Raw genomic sequence first — 20,480 nt, forward strand, 5'->3', positions numbered from 1 at the left:
TTTCTTTACATCTCAGAAAGTAAAGCTATCCTATTTTTTAAAAAATAAATTAGTTTGCTTCATGGCACCTTGTAGATATAATGTTAGTGCCCATTCGCTGCCAACTAAGACTCTGCGTAAGTGGAAGGACATGAAGAGCAAGAAGAGGGCAGAGATTTGTTACCTTTGCTTTTGCTGCTGCTGGCTGCTCCCTCAACTAACAAAACTGACTCCTCTGTAAGGGGCCTGTAACTGGGCAAGTTCGTGTTCCTTGATCTGGAAAGAATGCTTCAGAATAATATCTTCCTGGCAACAGGAAGTGGAACAGGAAGCATTGACAACTTCTGGTTTGGGATAGTGTCCCAGAAATCAGTGCTAAGGCATCCAAACTTAGGGAGTCTCTTGGCTCCACAGAAACTTCTAGATATTTAGTTTTAGGACTCACAGCAGATGCCAGAAACAGCAACTGCATCCCTGTTTCCTAAATCCTACCTCCAGGGCCCTGATAAAATGCTGTCCTGTTCCCTCCTGAACCCCTTTACCCCTCATCAGCCAAATGCTGCTTCGTGCCCTGTAGCTCTCTTATAGGTACCATTTATCACTTCTTACTTTTTGTATGTTAGGTATTTATGTATGTGTCTCATCCACTGAGCCCGACTTTAAACTCCTTACACACGGAGGGTGCTCAGTAATGTGTATTGATTCAGGCAGGTCTGTGTTCTCTGGGTGCTCTGCTCTGAGGCAGCGCAGTACTGTTATGAGAAGACCCGGGTGCTGAATCACGGCGCTCAGACTTTCAAACCCGCTTCCTCATTTATACAGGGATAAAAAGATCGCTAAATCAATACTAGCCATGTTGAATGGATTCCTACATAGCCATCTTGTGTATTCTGACAAATACTGCTGGGCACTAACCGGCAGTTTGCACTCTGAATACACTGAATACAAAAGTGCGCATTCTAATGAGAAACACAGTCTCCCAACTAGATGAATCCAGTGTGGAAAGGGCTGTAAACATAGCTCATAGCAAATACAGTGCATCAAGAAGGGAGTGACTGGTTCTGTCTGATGGCTAGTTCAGGTCAGGGGACCCAGTCCTACAAGGTGAGTCCCAAGGGAGGTTCTGGGACCCTCAGAGGTCAGGAGGCTGAGTGTGCAGAGCCTGTGTGATGACACCAGAGATATGTGAATAAGACAAGTCAGTATCTTTCCCTTCCCTCTCTTGCAAATTGAAGACCTTCTCTTTCTCCCTAGACTCTCAACTAGCTGTGAGTAACTTTCTACAAAGCACACAGGGATTCTTTTTTCATGACTTTCAAATGATATAGAAGCACTTGGCAAAAATCTGCAATCAGTTCATTTAGAACAAAACATTTAAACTCGGCCACAGAATGTGCAAAGTAAAATTCTCGTTATCAATGAAACTCCATCTGAGATTATGATGGTAAAATTCTCTCAATCCTGATATTTCTACATTGAATCACTTCAATATGCACTGAGTGCCCGGGGTGTGCCAGCACTTGCTCTGGGAGTTGGGAGTCCAGCCCCCAACGCCCATCAGCCTCCTCTACTGACCTTTATGAGAAGCAAGATGCAAAAGTCGGGAAAGAGCCTGACAGCACTGTTTTCACAGTGATATTTACCAAGCATTCAGAGACCAAAAGTGGAACGGCTGAGTGAAGCAGAGAAATGAGATGTCTTTCTGGACAATCCAGTAGGGAATTCCTTTTGGGAGGGGCAGGGCCCAGACTCCTTCCCACATCATCTGAATAATTTAAGCCCTTCTCTGAGCCCTCTTTACTCTGACCATAATGTGCTAGGCATTTTGAAAAGCAATAATACAAAAATAATAATTTCTATTTTCTTCTCCAGGAGAAAAAGCTAATCCTGAATCCTCACGTTTCCAAAATGATTTAGAAAATCTAAAGTGGTGCCAGGTTTGCAAAGTGATAAATGGGATAACTGAGAATAAGCTTTTATAATACCTCTTACTTAAGTGAGGTTTCCTTCTGAACTTTTTTTTAATGAAAGCTTACCGGTTACATTTTTTCATATTAAAGTTATTGTTTTAAAGTCATGCCGTGACCAACAGTGAATTACTTACTAGTTTAGATGATGATTAACTTTTATCTGTTGGACAAAATACCATTACTACAGCAAACAACAGTGCCAACAGGATTACTTACTAGTTTAGATTATGATTAATTAACTTTTATCTATTGGATAAGAATTTATTGAGTACCTACTATGTGCCAGGCTCTAGAGATACCAAGGTGGCGTTCTAGGTATCAGGAAGGGCCATAATCTGATAAATAATTCTAATACGGTATAGTAAATACACTCACGTAAACATTTCCAATAATTAGCAGTGACAAAGAATGCACTGTTGCCTCCTTGGAATGAAGGAGTTAGGGAAGGCCTTGAAAAGGAAGTGATGTGAGCTGTGTGGAAAGATGAAGAGGTGAGTTGTAAACATCCAAGGTGTTATGACAGAGAATGTACTATTGATGTTTGAGCATATACAGTTGAGTCCAAGTTGAAAGGTACCTTACAGGTCTTCTGACCCAGTGTCCCAGACATGAAATCCCTGACAGGGGATTTCACACAATGTGACTGGGGCACAGCATCAGATTCCCCCCCAAAGCAGGGGTCAGCATGGGTTTAAACTGCCTAGGGCACCTGTCCATCATTTATATCTATTTTGTATATTAGTTTACATAGGTTTTCACTGGGGAAAAATAATACAGTTCCACAGCTAAAACCCACTGGTCCACGACAGAGGGCATGGGTCCTGTGGGAGAGCCCCATATCTGTGTCCTTAGGCAAATGAAATTAAAATGTTTAATGTAGGAGAAATTGATCTGTCCACTGTAATGCACTGAGCACATTTAAATTATTTTTAAATCATTTGGGACTAACTTCCTTCATTTAAAAAATTAGAGTGTTTCACCCAGAAGTCTCAAGTCCCCTGTAGCTCTGGAATTATATGATTTTGTCATTATCCAGCTTTCCCTTGACTATTTCTAAAGACAAGAATGCTTTTACAGTGTACTACTTTCCTGTGCTTTTGACAAGACTTAACACTGAAATTGGAGCATCTTGTTTTGTGAATTATAACTAGTCGTTGGTTTTGGAGGTTGCAAATACTGACACACAAAGCTGAGACTGTGTGGTTTGCAGGCTGTGGACATTGAAATAGCTAGTAATGTTTTTTTGTTGCACATATGCCCAAAGTCGAATGCTTCAAATCTTGCTTTTAATAAAATATTTATGTTCTTTTGGTAGCCAGAAGTGCAACTTGCTGAAGGCTTTGATGTGTTTATGCCTAAATCTCAGCTGGACTCTATATTGTCAAACTACACTCGCTCAGGAAGCCTTCTGTTTAGAAAACTGGTGTGTGCATTTTTTGATGACAAGACTTTGGCTAACTCCTTACCCAATGGGAAGAGGAAAAGAGGACTGAATGACAACCGGAAAGGACTAGACCAAAATATTGTGGGTGCAATAAAAGGTTGGTCTGCATCATTTCATTTTGTGGGTTCTTTGTTGAGCTTTGCTTCATTCCATAAAGATGCAGCTGCAATTGTAGCAGACTGAGTGGAGGCTCGTTTAATGGGCCCTTGGCAGTCTACCCACTGGCATGGCTTTTGAGTGTGAGCTCTGTGACTCACCACCCCAGTTACCGCTAGAATTTGATAAATCAAGGTGATGTTCATCTGTTAAAATCATAATTTGAGAGCTAGTTTGATCTGTTGCAAAACCTGAAAGAAGCCATTTCATAATTGGTTTTAAAAATGAAAGTATTTTTCCTCTCAGTAATTTCTAGCCAAGAACTTCATCAAATATGATTTCAACTTAAATTTTTAATTGTAAATAAGAATAAGGCTATGATGCTTCTTTTGAAAGTAAAGATAAATAGTTCTCACCAAAGGTCAGAAGTTGCTTTTAGAAGGTCGCTGCTTCTAAAGACATTTTAAATGTAAGTGACCCCACTGTGAAATGAACCCTGTGCATCTCTACGCTCTCCTGGGCTCCTCCGCTCTCCTGGCCTGGCGACATGAAGTCATGCCAGTTACATGCAAAGAAGACCATGGGTCTCTTCCCTCCCACCTGTGAAATGTATGTAAGTTCTGCTGCATTACAGTAGCCATGCAGGTGCATGTGTGAGTAGATACTCACTTACATCTAGTTCCCTGTCCTAGACCTCTTTTTAATTTTAAAATGTTCTCACTTAGGTCTCTGATAAATGTTATTATAGGTAATAGAAGTATATAAATGTTGTTTTTAAATGACTGTAAATAAATTCTCAAATATAAATACAACTACCATGAAAATGAAATTGTGGATCAGGCCTTAATACCAGAGTCACCGCCTCAGTGCCTCCATTATGGCTTGTGGACCGGGCCTGGATGCAGAGGTCCTTTTCTCCTGACCCCTGTTCCCCATCACTCTGTGGAATGAGTAAATAATGTAATAGTACTTAAAGGATACTGGGAAACCCCCAACTAACTTTACAAAATAATACAATTTTTAAATGGAGTCAGCAAGCTCCAGACACTCTTTGTTCATGTCCAGAAGGACAGAAGCCTTCATTAACAGAAAAATTTTCATTCTCCAACAGAATATTTTCTACTTAAAAGTAACAGTGGAGTTCTACTAAGTAAGAAAAGCTACAGAGGTATCAAAGTCAGTGGCATTTCTGAAAAGAATGATTCAGCCTGAAGTGACACTAAAAACAAGATTACAGAACTTGAAAAATGGTCAGTGATGTAACTAGGACCTGCTGAAGTGAAGACAGTCCCGTCTCGATTTAGTATGGCTGGGGCCTTCTGGAACATGAAGGTCAAGGCTGATGATGCTTTTCATTGCTGAAGCTTTTAAACAGCTGAAAGGTAGTTGGTATTTGCTTGAATTTTTTTTTCAGGATGGTATATTAAGATTACAAAAGTGTTTGGAAATTGGGGAATCATAAATGACCATGTTCCAATTTAATAATAATAGAAAAATTGCCCTAATAATAGATGGTAATGAAATATATTCTTATAAGTAGACTAATATGGGTTTACTCCATCATTTTCAATCTAGACTGGACATTATACAATAGTTTGAAAAAATGTATTACAAACAAATAGAGAAAATGCCTTAATTTTCTTCACAGCCCTACTCTTTACCAAGAAATAAATATGGCAATGAGGCTTCTGCTCCCAATGTGTAATAAAACAAATCATTCAAATCAAAGAACTTAAAGGGTCTTATAGAGACCCTTCTTATATTGTTGAATTCAGTCAGCATTAAAGTTCTTTCAGAACAACAAAATAACTATGAAATAAGACAGATATCTCCCCATAAGCCACTAACAACCTAAGTCAACAAGTATTGTATATTTTTACCTGACTTATTCTGATAATTTCTTGTAAGCACTTTGAAGACAAGTTTTGTCTTACATATTTTTATTACTTGTTGCACTTCCTTGAAAGTTTTATACAGAGTAGGGTTTCTGTAAATGTATGTTGGGTGATTGAATGCATGCACATAGGTTCTTAGTTTTCATCTTGACTTCAGTCTTAATTTATTGACCTAAGTAAGGGTCTAGTACTGAACATGAATCCTCATGTCTTCTCACAGCTGATTTGTAGTGATTAACATCAAAACAGTTATAAATTTTTACCAGTTAATAAAATGCCATGAAAGAAAAATAAAGGAAACCAAAGTTGAATATAAATTTTAATGCACATCTTTTAATTCCCTAAAACTTTTTCTTTACATATTATACTTGAAAAGTTTATTAACCCACATATTGCAATATACAGTGATTTTTAGAAGTAGCTATTTATTGAAGGTCTTTTAGAATAACTATATTCAGTTTTTGTTGCTATTAGTAGAGATAAAAAGAAACATTTATTTCCCTAACCCAAGCCTTTTGAATCTGAGCAAACTTGGAAAATGATAAAATAGTTTCTTTCTACATAATAGTGGCAAGGCTGCTTGCGTTACTACTGCTGTCTACCACATACTTTTGAAAGATTTTACAAATATTAAACATTCAGTCTCTCTTTCTCTGGCCTTTGAGATAGCACACCGAGACTGTAGTAGTGCGAAAAGTTCTGCAACCTAGGAATATGTGAAATCGGGCAGATTTTATAAAATCTACAGTGAAAATAACAGTGGAGGCTGGATTTTGTTTCAAAATGACTATGATAGGTTAGCTAAGATAACAACGCAGAAAATGGTGAAGGAAAACTTGTAAAATGCTTATAAATAGGAACAAAAAGGGACTGAAAAAGAAAATAGTTTATGTGCAATAAAGACAGAGCTCTCTGTGATGGTAATTAATATTCCCCATGACAGTACTTTGAAAATAAAATATAATCACCTTTGTAGAGATCACATTTTTCAGAGTCTCATCTGTTATATGGTAGGTAACAGTTATGGGTAACTCATTAAAAATTTCATTTATAGGTAGGGCCCAGGGATCCTTAATAAGAAACACTGCCAAACATTTTAAGTTCAACTAGGAAGAAGCAATATATTCCTTTATTAACTGGAGTGTGAGGTCTCAGTCCTGAGGATAGTTTAGCATCTTGGATCTGATTCGAAATTGATTTCACAGCCAGAACACAGTAGAGGTTAGTGTACCCAGTTATGTTCCACTCGCTTCATGCTGTACCTGCTGAAGACCATCTGATTCTGCATATCTTGTCCAGGAGACCAAGAGTTTGAGTGACAGCCAGCTAAACAGTGATAGAATCATTGGCTGTCTGAGTGCTCTTCAGAAAATAGAGTTATGGCAAAGCAGTGTTTAGAACCTGGATTATGATTTTTAAATTCAGCTTTATAGACATCAGCTGAAAGTTTTATTAGTATCAAACTACACAAGATTCTTGAATCCTTACATTCAAAGGAAATCATATATGCTTGTCACGTGAAAGAACTGATCAGTAAAACTGCTCTCAGTTTTACTCTAGGCAATGCAGGCTTGCGGGACCTGTTGTCCTGGGGGGTCATCCGTGTGGTGGTCTGTCAAGGCACACAGACATCAGGGGTCAGAACAGCCCTGGGAGGCAACACTCCTTGGTTGGTGGTGCCCCCAAAACCTAACCGTGCTTCTTACCAGAGTAGAAAGCCCTGACTACATCTGAAACCCCCTTCCTCTGCTGAACAGACCACCAAAACCTCTCATTTCATTTCATCAACTCTCAAGACTTCTGGGGTCCGTATTTGTCATTTTAGAATAACTTTCTTTCCTATTTTTACTGCCTATCATTGTTCATTTCCTTGGATCTAATCAAGAAAAGTAAATAGCTCTTTTCTATCTTATCTCACATAGACTTAAATTAATTTGGTTCGAGTGTGATTTACATATGATTTGTTATTTCTTGATAGTTAACTTCTGGGTTTTCTCAGAACTCTTTGAGAACAAGGCTGAAGCATCAGCTTGCTTTTGAATATCTTGACAACGTTTATTTCATTTTCACTTAGAGGAGAAGAAACTCAGGCTATGAGAAATTAAACTTACTTAAATTAACTTAAACAGCTAGTAAGCAGTAGAGCCAGCGTTTAACCCCAGGCCTCTCTCACCTCAAAGCCACCATCTAGCTGCTTCAGTCCTTTTATCAGGAATGTTCAAAAAGAGAGGGTGACAGGTATCCCAAGTTCAAATTTCTATCTGAAAATTTAGCATTTTTGGATTCTTTATGAATTTCCCTAGCAGGCTGTCATACTAACTACTTAAAACAACCAGTCATTTGTTGTATATGCAAAGCATATACAGAGTGAATCTGGGGGTAAAGTACAGCCATGCCTTAGTTTATTTACTGGCTGCGAGGGCACATCTTCCTGTGCAGACAGTGAGGCTCGATCCCATGATGCCAGAGAGGAAAACAGAAGTGCGACCCCTTCCGTAGGAAGGAAACACTTCTGAGACTCCTCCAGGACACAGAACCACAAAGAAAGAGCTTAGAAGTCGCACCACATGTAAGTAGTCTTTCAAAGGGTGTAGATTCTAATGTAATTGTTTGGTAGTTGGAACCCACTGATGAATGCTTTAATTCAGAAATCCTTTGGGAAGATGAATAATCATTATCAACTTATCTGTTCATGGTTTTATGTATCAGATCAGCTTAAAACAGGATAGAACTATGCAATATATAAAAACAAAATAATATGTAACAACTATGTCATGACATCAGAAACCTAGCTTGTCTCAGCTCTGTTTGTAACTATTACCTAATGGTCATGATTTTTATATTCCCACTTTTTACGGTAGCCAGTGATAGAGAAGAGGTGCTGAATCTTGGCCATTCCGTATGAAGAGCACTGTACATTCAGTCTTTTCCCCAACACTTCTCAGATTCCAGTGTACATCAGAATTACCTGAGGTATTGGTTCAAAATTCAGATTTTTGGGGTTCCCCCTCAGAGAGTAATTTCATAGGTGCAGGGTAGTCCCAGAAATCTGACTTTTGAACAAGGGACTGCAGGTGACCGACACAGGTGGTTTTCAGACTGCCCTTAAGAAGCGGTGCCACCCCGGCTCCTGATCCTAACAGCCCGTTCTAAAGGGTCACGGTCTGCATGGGCACCACGTGGCAGCCCTCCAGCAAAACTCTTCCTTACACTCTTCCTTAAAGGCACCCCATTTCCTGAAGGCTGCCCTACTTCTTCTGGAGCAAATGGTATGATAGCTTGTGTCAGCAGCCCTTGTCCTTCGAGCCACTGGGGCTTAAAACGATCTTCTCTCGTGTCACACAAGGGGCCTGGTTTCCGATGTGCCTGCAGTGCCTGACCAGGACTTGACTGGGTAACTGCCTAGTTGACCAGGGTGGAAGGAAGGAGCTCCAGACATCGTTGCAATTTAAACAAGTTGGAGTTGGATCCAACTCCACGCATCGCCAAACAAATGCCATTTCATTTTCCTTATAGCCTTATCATTGGAGCATTGAAAAAAATACAATCTCCATTCTGGGCCAGCTCTCAGCCAGTCTCCCTGATTGTGAATTTGAAACCCTTGATCAGCCAACTCTCTTCACCAAACAGTGTGATACGGAAGACAGGGTCTTTGCTGCTTTTCCGATACTGGATGAGTCATGAGAACACCAAAGTGTTCGCAAGTATTTTCACGGACCTTGCAAACTTACAGATCATCAGCAGGCATGAACTTTCTGTTCAAAACCCGAGTGCTTATTGTCCACCCACTGTGAATCCGGAACGGGTAACATAAAGATGAGTAAGATGTGGCCCCTGACCTTAAGGATGTGCATTCTCTAGACACTTGAACAGGAGACTGTAATAGAGAAGCATACTCCCAGGCAGGAAAAAAATAAATGTCAGGTGCCCGTCACCAAATGGAGGGGGGAACCACAGAGGATGTAAATCCCTCTGACGGAAGACAGAGGAATAGGAGACATCTGAACCAGATCTTGAAGGATGAGCAGTGTATCAAAGGCAAAGAGAATGGAAAGGGGCTTACACACAGAATAAGTTTAATGAAGCTTAAATAAAGCATTGAGCAAAAGCTTATTGCCTCCAGAATTGTTTAAAGTCTGTTCTAAGTGATGGAGCTTGAGTCCTCAGCAACTTGTCTACCTTTGGGTGTTTAACTTCGTGAATATGAATACCAATAAAGTGGACTCAAATACAGTTTACTCCCAGGGATTTTCAACCAGAGCTGTGTTGCTTCAAGTTGCTACTGAGCTTCCTAGGCCCCATCCCAGACCTAATGAATCAGAACCCTTGGAGTCAGGGCCACGGCTAGTCAACAGGCTATTCCTGCATTGTTACTGGCTTCCCTAAGCTCAAAAAAAGTAATCTTATGTTCCCCAGTATTACAGATCCATCTTGGTACAGAACAAGCAAGTGGAAATGTGGAGAAATTTGAGAAGAAAAAGGTTGTAGCTTTTCTTGATCTTGCTTTAGCCTGTCATATGGACAGGAACCAGTTGTGGATTAACTTGCAAGGATTCAACTAACTCCTAGTGACTGAATTCTTACAAAACCTACATTTTAACACCACTGTTAAGGTTTACAAAAACAGCTTCCTGTCCAAAGAGAGAGTTTCTGTAGCACGGACAGAGCCACTACAGCATGACTGTGCACTGCACCACATTACGGGCACCCTTCCCGTTGTTGACATTGTCATTAATCATAACTGCCTTCTGGCTGATGCCAGGCAAATGCCCCGAGGAAGGGGCACCTTTCTGATGGCACAGTGGCACCATGTGGCCTAGCCATGGCCCTGATCATAGAAAGCAGTGTTTCCTCACAGCCCTTCTTCATTTCCTCTGAGTCCCTGAATTGTTCGGCTGCTCTAAGATGCTCACCAGCATCTTAAGGTAATGCCATATCTCTCCTATTTTCTTTTCCATTGCAGGGAAGCAGAATTTTTTAACACACCCAGAATTGGCCAAATTATATTCCTTGTAGCTTTTCTTCTGTAATTTGGCAAATGCTTCAATTCCATGAACAGTTATTGACTGTTTCACACAAGGAAGGCATGAAAAATCTGAGAGATTCAAGAACTGAACTTTGCTTATATTTTTGCTCTGAAGGTGCATATGCAAATGATCAGGGAATGTTTATAGTCACTGTAGTACTATAGGCTAATGGTAAAGCCACAAAAAAAATAAGAATATATGTCAGCTTCCATTAGGAAAACCCCTTAAAAATCCATAGGCCTTTGTTTAATATTGAACTGACAGATGCACTGATTTTGGCTGCCTTAAAGACGTCTTTGTATAAGAGCGAGCATGGCTGCATCAATCCTGTTAAAAGCACCTAGAAGAGGGAGGTGCTGCATCTTGGAATTAGTCAGGTCTTCCCCCTGACTGATCCCTACAGTCAGATCTTCTGTTGCACTGACTGTGTTTCCAGGTTCCTTCTTACATCTGGCTCTTAGGTGAATTTGGACACTTCCCCTTGGCCGGCTCCTGGTATCACTCAGAACCTTAGCATCTCCCATCAGGCCTGCCCTTTGATACAGAGTAAATTCAGTATTGGTTATTTTAAGTAGATCCTTCTCCACACAGCTTTATCACCACATGCACTACTTTAAATCAGCTTGTTGGGTGCAACTAAGTGGAGACACATCTTACTTAGAAGTGTGGTCAGAAGTCAGGAGCAAATGAGACAGAAGTATGGGTCATTCTAACTTAATCACAGGGCTTGGGGCCTGTCCTGACCTCTTTCTAAAGAATCAGGTGTGGTTTTTCTTATCCACACAGTGCATCACTTGAAAGGTGGCATCAGCTTCTGGCACCAACACTCCCTTGCAACCATATTATTTTGAAAGACAGTAACATTCTCCTACTTTGCAAGTTTGCAAGCTCAGGAGTAGCATCAATCAATGCCTTTTCATCCTTTCCCACTAATCCCGCTTAATAACCCAGCCAGGCAATTCTCTGTGTCCTTCCTTGCTCATTCATTACTCTTCAGCTTCTCTCACACCATCCTGGTCCAGCTGCGCATCACCTTGTCCTTGAAGTTCTGCAAAGCACTATTTTTCTTTATTTTTTTGAGATATAAGTGACATATGACATTATATTAGTTTCAGGTGTATGACATGATTTGTACGTATTGCAAAGTGATCACCACAGTACATCTAGTTAACATCCATCACCATAAAATGCTCTAAATATCCTCCCTGCTCCTCATTTTCCCCTTCCAGTTCTTCCTGCACACTAACAGCCAAATAGCACTTGTAAGACCAAATTTTGTGACATTTTCCTACCTAACCCCTCTTTGCCCATTGAATCAAATCCAGACTGTGGCCTTTTCCAGACGTCCCATGACTTGATTTCCCTCTTTGCAACTGTATTTCTCAGTGCTCCTACCAGGTGAACCAGCCCAGCACTGACACTACTCCCGAAGCATCACATACTCATTTTGAACTTGGAGTGATGCTGTGTTTCCCAGGGCTACAGTGCTCATCTCTCTTTGTAGACAAATCCAACTCATTCTTCATGGTCCAGCCCAAGTATTATCACTTCTACTATGAGACTTTTTCCAGATGCCCCTAGCATGCATTGATTTTCCCTTTCTCCAAATTCCTATAACACATACTACCTTTACATAGTTGAGCAATTAATCTTGATTAATGCTTTGCTTTGATATTCATGGTATGTGGAGGATGACTACCATTTGTTTCCCAGACTGGAACACTTTTGAGAGTGAAAATGATCCTGTTAATCATTTCACTGGGAAAACAGGCATTTCAGACTGTCCTGGGCAAATCAGGATATATGGTTGTCTGAGTTGTGTATGGGCGTCTTGTCTTCCAACAAGACTGCAAGCTCCTATGGGGAAGAGTCCCCATTCTCTAGCTGATTTGCATATTCCTTGGCATATGAAACAGTGCCACTCACAGAAGTAATGGTTAATAAATACAGGGAGAAAGGAAAGCAGGATGAGGGAATCAGGCAGTGAGTTTATCTTCACTGAAAAAAAGGCGCTTTATAAAGTCAGAACTCACTTCTACATTGATGTACGCAGGACACAAATAACAAGACAGCCACATGACTTCTCCATGACAAGTTGGAAGAAAGCTGAGATTCAAGAAGGCAAAATGTAAGTTTAAAGATTTGAAGAGACAACAGCAACAGAAAAATCAAGTGGTGCACAGCATTCAAGGACGGTACAGATCTTGACAATTAAAAATATCCAGGGGATCCCACATAATGTATTCAGTGGGGGCTCTGAAAGCAGTGGTCATTGTTAATTATTAAAGATGCAATATGCACTTTATGCAGTATGGGAGGTATAGTTTATCATTCATTTAGTCATACCAGAGAGTAATCTTCAAACTGTTGAAGAATAATAATTGCATTGTGGGATTTTGATTTAAATAAAACCAACAATAAAATCCATAAGCAGGCTTAATGTGCCATTTCCTGTTTTTACCATCTCCAGACTTGATACACCAGTGTTCTCATCCATCCATGTGTTTTTTAAAACATTCCTTATAGAGGGAGTATAAAAGAAATGTTTGAGAACTTTTTTATAATGAGCCTCAAAATGTGAGCCTCAATTTTTCCTAGAGCTGATCTCAATTAGAAGGGAGTTGCCACCATTAAAAAACACAAGAAGATCCTTCCTCCAAGCCATCAGCCTTGTACTAACACTCAGCACCTTCATCCTGATGGTGGCAGGGATGGGGCCAGTGAATTGACCTGATGACTTGGTCCTCATAGATGAGACCCTCATCACCACCACTGCTCTCCTAGGTTGTCATTCTTCTTCATCCCACCTTGCCCAGCTTGGAGTTGGGGTGACTGTGAGGGGTAGGATGGTACCAGAACTTCCTGAATGTGTCACAATTAACTCTGGCTGTTTCTTCCAGACTTCCAGCTAGTGGGTAAACTCAGTACCTCACAGAATGACTTTGAAAGTTCACATACCAAGAAACTCCAGCTTTAAAAACAGAACAACTCAGTACTTTCTCATTAGTTTATGTAAAGATGAGATAAAACATAGATCTGTCTGTCCTGTGAAACAATCCTTGGGAAGTGTGGTTTTAGGTCACTTGCCTAACTGTTTGAGTTGATGACTCCCAATCTTTTAAATTTCCTTTTACTTGAAGTTCAGTTACTGATCTCTAAAATAAATGAGTCATACCATTTCCAAGTTGCTTTCCAGATAGAATTTCTAGAAATCTACGATTCTGATATATGTTTCTTTCCCAAAAAGGGAGTAAATAGTAAGGCATCATTACATCAAAGCTTTTTGTTGCCCAGATCTTAATATTTAGTAAACATAATTTATTCCCTTAAAATATACCAGTTAGACAAACGTACGTTGGAACTCATCTAGCCAAAGTAGAGTATCCATCATTTTCCTAACAGCTGAATTATAAATAAGCTCTGCGGTGGGCTTTCTTAAAACAAATTAAAAATTAACTTTATTTAATTTGAGAAACCACTAAGGGCACTTTATTTTAGACAGAGATGCCATTGTAGCAAAAACAAACAAACAAATAAATAAAGGAAGACAAAGGATGTTGTTCCTTCCCTCCACACAGCTCTGGCCTCAACTATTTCAGAATCGCCGTGACTCAACAAGATTGTTCAAATCTCAAGGTCCCACCCAGTTTTGGGACAGTGAAAGGAACATTATGGGATGTGAATTTACTTCTGACTTTGCCATTTAAGATCTTGAAACATCACCTTCTCTTGGGGAAAAAAAAAAAACCAGGGTGTCTTGGCTGAATTTTAAAGTCTTTTCCAGTTCAAAATTTCTGTGGTTCAGTAATTTTTGTCTAAATTCTCAGAAGTAAACCTACAGAATGAAATAAATATGACTGGTGGTCAGTTTTATGGATCTTTAGGGCCCTCGTCATTACAACTGCTGGAAGTGACAGCCCCATGCAGGGATGGGCACTTGCTTCTGATGATCATCGTGGTCAGCTTTCACTCTCCTTGACCAGCTGCCTTACAGTCTTCTGGTAATAGGATATTCTAATTTCATCAGTAATACCTTACTGTGTGCACTACTGTATTTCCTTAGCTTTACTTTTAACTTAAAGATTTTGTTTTAGGTGCATTAGTTGATGAATTTTGCTGAATTTTATTGTTAAATCAAACCTGAAATGAGCTTCAGGGCTCTGTGTATTTCAAGACCTGTGGCTATTTACTGAAGAAATTCTTCTGTTTTTCAAGTCATTCTTCTGTTTTGAACTCTTGTGTGAAACTGGGAGCTTCTCCCACTGTGGCAACCCCTGCCATAGTCCACAGTCAGCTCTGAGTCTCAGTTTTGCCTTCAGCTGGCCCTACCCATATGGTCTTGCTGCAGGTTCCTACCGGTCTGGTTGTTCTGGCTGATTTTTTCTTTAATTCCTTGGTTGTTGGAGTTCCACGCAGAGAAACTCAGAGAAATAGAGTATCTCAGGTTTATTCTTTTAAAAGTATTTTTATTGATTATGCTATTATAGTTTGCCCCCTTTTATCCCCTCCATCCTGCCCCCCCAACCCTCCAGCATTTCGCACCCTTTAGTTCATGTCCATGGGTTATATGTATAAGTTTCTTTGAGTTCTCTATTTCCTATACCATTTTATCTCTTCCTGTGTGTTTTATGCCTACTAATTATGTTGCTTCTTCCCTGTATATTTTCCCCCATTCCATCCTTCCCCCTCCCCACTGAACTCCCTACATATGATGTCCATTTCTCTGATTCTGTTCCTGTTCTAGTTTGCTTAGTTTTTGTTTTTGTTGTTTTTCTTTTCTTTTAGGTTCATTTGTTGATAGTTGGGAGTTTATTGTCATTTTATTGTTCGTATTTTTAATCTTCTTTTTCTTAGATAAGCCCCTTTAACATTTCATATAATAATGGCTTGGTGATGATGAACTCCATTAACTTGACCTTATCTGAGAAGCACTTTATCTGCCCGTCATTCTAAATGAAAGCTTTGCTGCATAGAGTAATCTTGAATGTAGGTCCTTGCCTTTCATGATTTCTAATACTTCTTTCCAGCCTTTTCTTGACTGCAAGGTTTCTTTTGAGAAGTCACCTGATAGCCTTATGGGAACTCCTTTGTAAGTAACTGTCTCCTTTTCTCTTGCTGCTTTGAAGATTCTCTCCTTTAATCTTGGGTAGCTTAATGATGATGTGCCTTGGTGTGTTCCTCTTTAGGTCCAACTTCTTTGGGGTTCTCTGGGCTTCCTGGACTTCCTGGAATTCTATTTCCTTTGCCAAATTGGAGAAATTTCCCTTCATTATTTGTTCAAATAAGTTTTCATTTTCTTGCTGTTGTTCTTCTCCTTCTGGCACCCCTATGATTCAGATATTGGAATGTTTCAGGTTTCCCCAGAGGTTTGTAAGTCTCTCTTCACTTTTTTGAATTCTTGTTTCTTCATTCTGTTCTAGTTGGATGTTTATTTTTTTTCCTTTTGTTCCAAATAGTTGCTTTGAGTCTTGGTTTCCTTCCTGACACTGTTGGTTCCCTGAATATTTTGCTTTATTTCATTTTGGGTATCTTTCATTTGTTCTTTCATTTTTCAACCAAGCTCAATCAGTTCTGTGAGCATTTTGATGACCAGGGCTTTAAATTCTCCATCAGAGAGGTTGGCGATCTCTTCATCGCTTAGCTCTCTTTCTGAGGTTTTGCTCTGTTCTTTCATTTAGATCACGTTACTTTGTCCCAGCACACCTGTTAAATTGTAAGGGGGCGGTGCCTTAGTTATTTACCTGGGCAGGGTAAGTCTCCTTGCTCTGCCTGTGGGGGAGGAGCCAGAGAGGGAACGATGCAGCTTGCCAGCTTGTCTCTAGCACACTTTCCGATGAACTCTTGTGTGAAACTGGGAGCTTCTCCCACTGTGGCAACCCCTGCCATAGTCCACAGTCAGCTCTGAGTCTCAGTTTCGCCTTCAGCTGGCCCTGCCCATATGGTCTTGCTGCAGGTTCCTACCGGTCTGGTTGTTCTGGCTGATTTTTTCTTTAATTCCTTGGTTGTTGGAGTTCCATGCAGTTTGATTTTCTGGCATATCTGGTTGTTTATTGATTTTAGATTGGTTGGTATCCTCCTTTTGGTTGTGCAAGGAAGCAGAGGGTTTCTGCCTACGCCTTCATCTTGGCTGGAACTCTAGCATTCTCAGATTTACTCTTTCATGAACTGTACATTTGTGCTGCCTGTTATATGCCAGCCATGAGCAAGAGTGCCGGGATTTCTGTCCTTGTTGGGTTGATGGTCCAGAGGTTTCCAGCCTGCAGCCCACGGGCCACATGTGTCCCAGGATGACTAGGAATGTGGCCCAACACAAAATCATAAATTTACTGAAAACATTATGAGATTTTTGGTGTGTGTGATTATGTGTCACAATGTATTTAATGTGTGTCCCAAGACAACTCTTCTTCCAGTGTGGCCCAGAAACACGAAAAGTTTGGACACCCCTGGCTGATGATTAGTAGTTGTTATTATTTAAAAACACTGGTTAGCAAACTCAGGGAGGTCTTGCCAAAGAAGGTCACATTTCAGATGAGACCTGAGGGATGATGGCCTCTTGTCTTCACCCAGTTAATCCCACCTCTCTCTTAAAGATAGCTCCTGGTGCTTATTCCAGCAGAGAGTGTATTAAGGCACCTACTTGACATCTGGTCAGTACTGACATTCTCAAAGAATCCTCCTAGGAGAAATTTTCTGATTTGTTCAGACACTGATCAAAGAATGACACTCGTCCCCATCAGCAGTCATCTTTAGGTCAGAAGTGGAAATTATACTATTCTCCTTTTTCAGTGTGTTGAAGACATTTTTTCAAGACGCATCTTATCTTTGCCTTATCACTGGGATTTAAAACACATGTTCTATTTACTTCATGCCCATCTTCCTTTGTTTTGCTTTATAAGACTCAAAATGTTCCTGTACCATCCATTCCCTTTCTCTTTCTCCTTCTTGCTCCCAAGTGACCTGAAGTTGGTACGAATCTTTCTCGTTTGTATATTTCTATTTCACTAAATACAAATCCCACTTACTACTATTTTGTGAATTGATGAATCTACATGCACAGCCTCATACTGTACTTTTGCAACTTTGTGTCCTTTTAATCAAGATTTATTCATGTAAATAAAGCAATTTCTTTCTCGTCTTCTATGAAGAGGCAGTCAGGCTGCTTCTCCTTTTTCACAAGCACCCGTGGCAGCAGTGCCGTCTTTTCAGTGTTTGCTGGGCTCACGTGTGACAGCATCTCTAGGGGACACACCAGGGACTGGAACAAAGCCACGGGGTACAACCATCTTCAGCTTCAGTAAGCATTGCCAAACGGCCCTCCAGGGGGTGACTGTCATTCAGCGTCCACCAGCAGTAAGAAATTGTATTTTTCCTCATTCTTGCTAACATCTAGTGTTAACAAACTTTAATTTTTGCCAGTCTAACTGGTCTCAAATGGCCTCTCAGTGGTGGGTTTCACAATTATTAATGAAGTTGAGCATCATTTCATATTTATTTCTATTTGGTTAGTTTCCTCTTTGAATTTGCATCCTTTTCTAATTTTCCCATTAGGTTGTTGTCTTCTTATTGATTTATATAAATTCTTTTATCAGCTCTATGGGTTACAAATCTCATCTCTTTCAATTTGTGAAAATTTTGCATATGATCTCTTATCACACCAAAGTTTAGATTTAAAAGTTAGATTATTTTATGTTTTATGCTCTCTATATGCTTATTTTAAGACAGTCTCCAAATCCTGATTATGTGATGACATGCTTGTAATTTTTCCAACGCTTTTATTTAAATTTTTACATATATTTTATTGATTGTGGTATTACAGTTGTCCCTTTTTTCTCCCCTTTATCCCTCTCTGCCCTGCACTCCTGCCTCACTCCAGCCTTCCCCTCACTTAGTTCATTTCCATGAGTCATACATATAACTTCTTTGGCTTCTCCATTTCCTATACTATTCTTAACCTCCCCCTGTCTATTTTGGACCTACCAATTATGCTTCTTATTCCCTGCACCTTTTCTCCCATTCTCTCCCATTCTCCCCCTCCCTGTTGGTAACCCTCTATGTGATCTCCATTTCTGTGATTCTGTTCCTGTTCTAGGTACTTGCTTAGTTTGCTTTTGTTTTTAGGTTCACTTATTGATAGTTGTGAGTTTGTTGTCATTTTACTGTTCATATTTTTTATCTTCTTCTTCTTAGATAAGTCCCTTTAACATTTCATATAATAAGGGCTTGGTGATGATGAACTCCATTAATTTGACCTTATCTGGGAAGTGCTTTGTTTGCCCTTCCATTGTAAATGATAGTTTTGCTGTATAAAGCAATCTTGGATGTAGGTCCTTGTCTTTCATGACTTGGAATACTTCTTTCCAGCCCCTTCTTGCCTGTAAGGTCTCTTTTGAGAAATCAGCTGACAGTCTTATGGGAACTCCTTTGTAGGTAACTGTCTCCTTTTCTCTCGCTGCTCTTAAGATTCTCTCCTTGTCTTTAATCTTGGGTAATGTAATTATGATGTGTCTCGGTATGTGCTTCCTGGGTCCAACTTCTTTGGGACTCTCTGAGCTTCCTGGACTTCCTGGAAGTCTATTTCCTTTGCCAGATTGGGGAAGTTTTTCTTCATTATTTGTTCAAATGAGTTTTCAATTTCTTGCTGTTGTTCTTCTCCTTCTGGCACCCCTATGATTTGGATATTGAAATGTTCAAAGTTGTCCTGGAGGTTCCTAAGCCTCGCCTCATTTTTTTAAAATTGTTTTTTCATTCTGTACCAGCTGAATATTTATTTCTTCCTTTTGTTTAAAATTGTTGATTTGAGTCCCAGTTTCCTTCCCTTCACTGTTGGTTCCCTGTATACCTTTTCATTTCATTTTGTATAGCCTTCACTTCTTCCTCTATTTTGCATCTGTACTCAGTCATTTCTGTGAGCATCCTGATTACCAGTGTTTTGAACTCTGCATCTGATAGGTTGGCTATCTCCTCGTCATTTAGTTCTTTTTCTGGAGTTTTGATCTGTTCTTTCATTTGGGCCATATTTCTTTGTCTTGGTGCACGTGTTGGGTCATAAGGGGCAGAGGCTTCAGTGTTCACTAGGGTGAGGCAACCTACTTGGCTGCACTGCCTTATGGTGCTATATGTGGGAGAGGGGTCAGGGAGGGAATGATGCTGCTTGCTTGGCTCTCTGCTGTCTTTCGGTCACTTTCCCTGCTACCCACAAGATAATTGGGCCTTTCTGGTGCTTATTTCCTGGTGGGTGGGTTTGTGTACATTCTAGTATCCCACGGGTCCCTCCAGCAGACTCTCCCGTGGAACCGGGAGTTTCTCCCGCCACCCCCACTGACTATTATAGTCAGAGGTTTTGAGGCTTTATTTCCCTATGCTAGAAATCTGGTTTGCACTGTCTCTGTGCTCCCCTGTTGTTCTTCCCAGTTTTTTCACATACCACTATGGACCGCCCCATCTGTCAGCCTCCACCTTGCTGTGCATCCTCTCTGCCCCATCTGCCTATCTTTGCCCCTTCTGCTGGTCTGGATGAATGTTTCTTCTTTAAGTCCTTGTTTTTCAGACTTCCATACAGTTGGATATTCTAGCAGTTCTGTTTGTTTTTTTGCTGGTGATGTTGTTGTTGTTGTCCTTCTTTTAGTTGAGCAAGGAAGTAAAGTGTATCTACCCATGCTTCCATCTTGACTGGATTTTTCCAACTATTTTAAAGCTTTGTCTTTTATAATCAGATCATTCTTCCACCTGGAATTTACTTTTGCCTAAACTATGAGGCAGAGATTTAATTTATGTGTCTCTATGGGTAGTCAATCATTGTAACACATCATCCTTTTTTTTTTTTTTACATGAATTGTAATTTCACTTCTGACATATATTGAGCTCCCATTTCACATGTTGACATTTGGTCTGCTCTCTCCCTCTGAGCCAATATTACACAGTTTTTATGAGCTTTGCACTGTAATAATTCTTGATATCTACAGGTCATGTTCTCCTTTCTTCTCTTCAGCCACCACTCTTTCCTCTGCTTTCAGTTTTCTTTGTCAGTACGACTTGTAGTAATTCTTTGAATGAGGTTCTCTGTGGTATA

General features: G+C 40.1%; 1 protein-coding gene across 6 annotated transcripts in view; it reads left to right on the forward strand.

Moving 5' to 3' along the window:
• Positions 1-20,480, forward strand: part of BEND7 (BEN domain containing 7) — an 89,637-nt gene that overhangs the window by 46,772 nt on the left and 22,385 nt on the right. For 3 of the 6 annotated variants that reach the window (XM_037143520.2, XM_037143521.2, XM_037143518.2), the window contains one exon: positions 3,265-3,490. The exons of 2 other annotated variants lie outside the window; for them this stretch is intronic. In XM_037143520.2, the coding sequence (XP_036999415.2) occupies positions 3,265-3,490 (226 nt within the window). Of the gene's footprint in view, positions 1-3,264; positions 3,491-4,600; positions 4,872-20,480 lie in introns of all 6 variants that reach the window. One more of the 6 variants, XR_008391737.1, reaches the window with a different exon arrangement.

Source organism: Artibeus jamaicensis, unplaced genomic scaffold, assembly GCF_021234435.1.
Source record: "Artibeus jamaicensis isolate MK-2021 breed Jamaican fruit bat unplaced genomic scaffold, CSHL_Jam_final contig_426, whole genome shotgun sequence".
NCBI classification, from domain to species: Eukaryota; Metazoa; Chordata; class Mammalia; order Chiroptera; family Phyllostomidae; genus Artibeus; species Artibeus jamaicensis.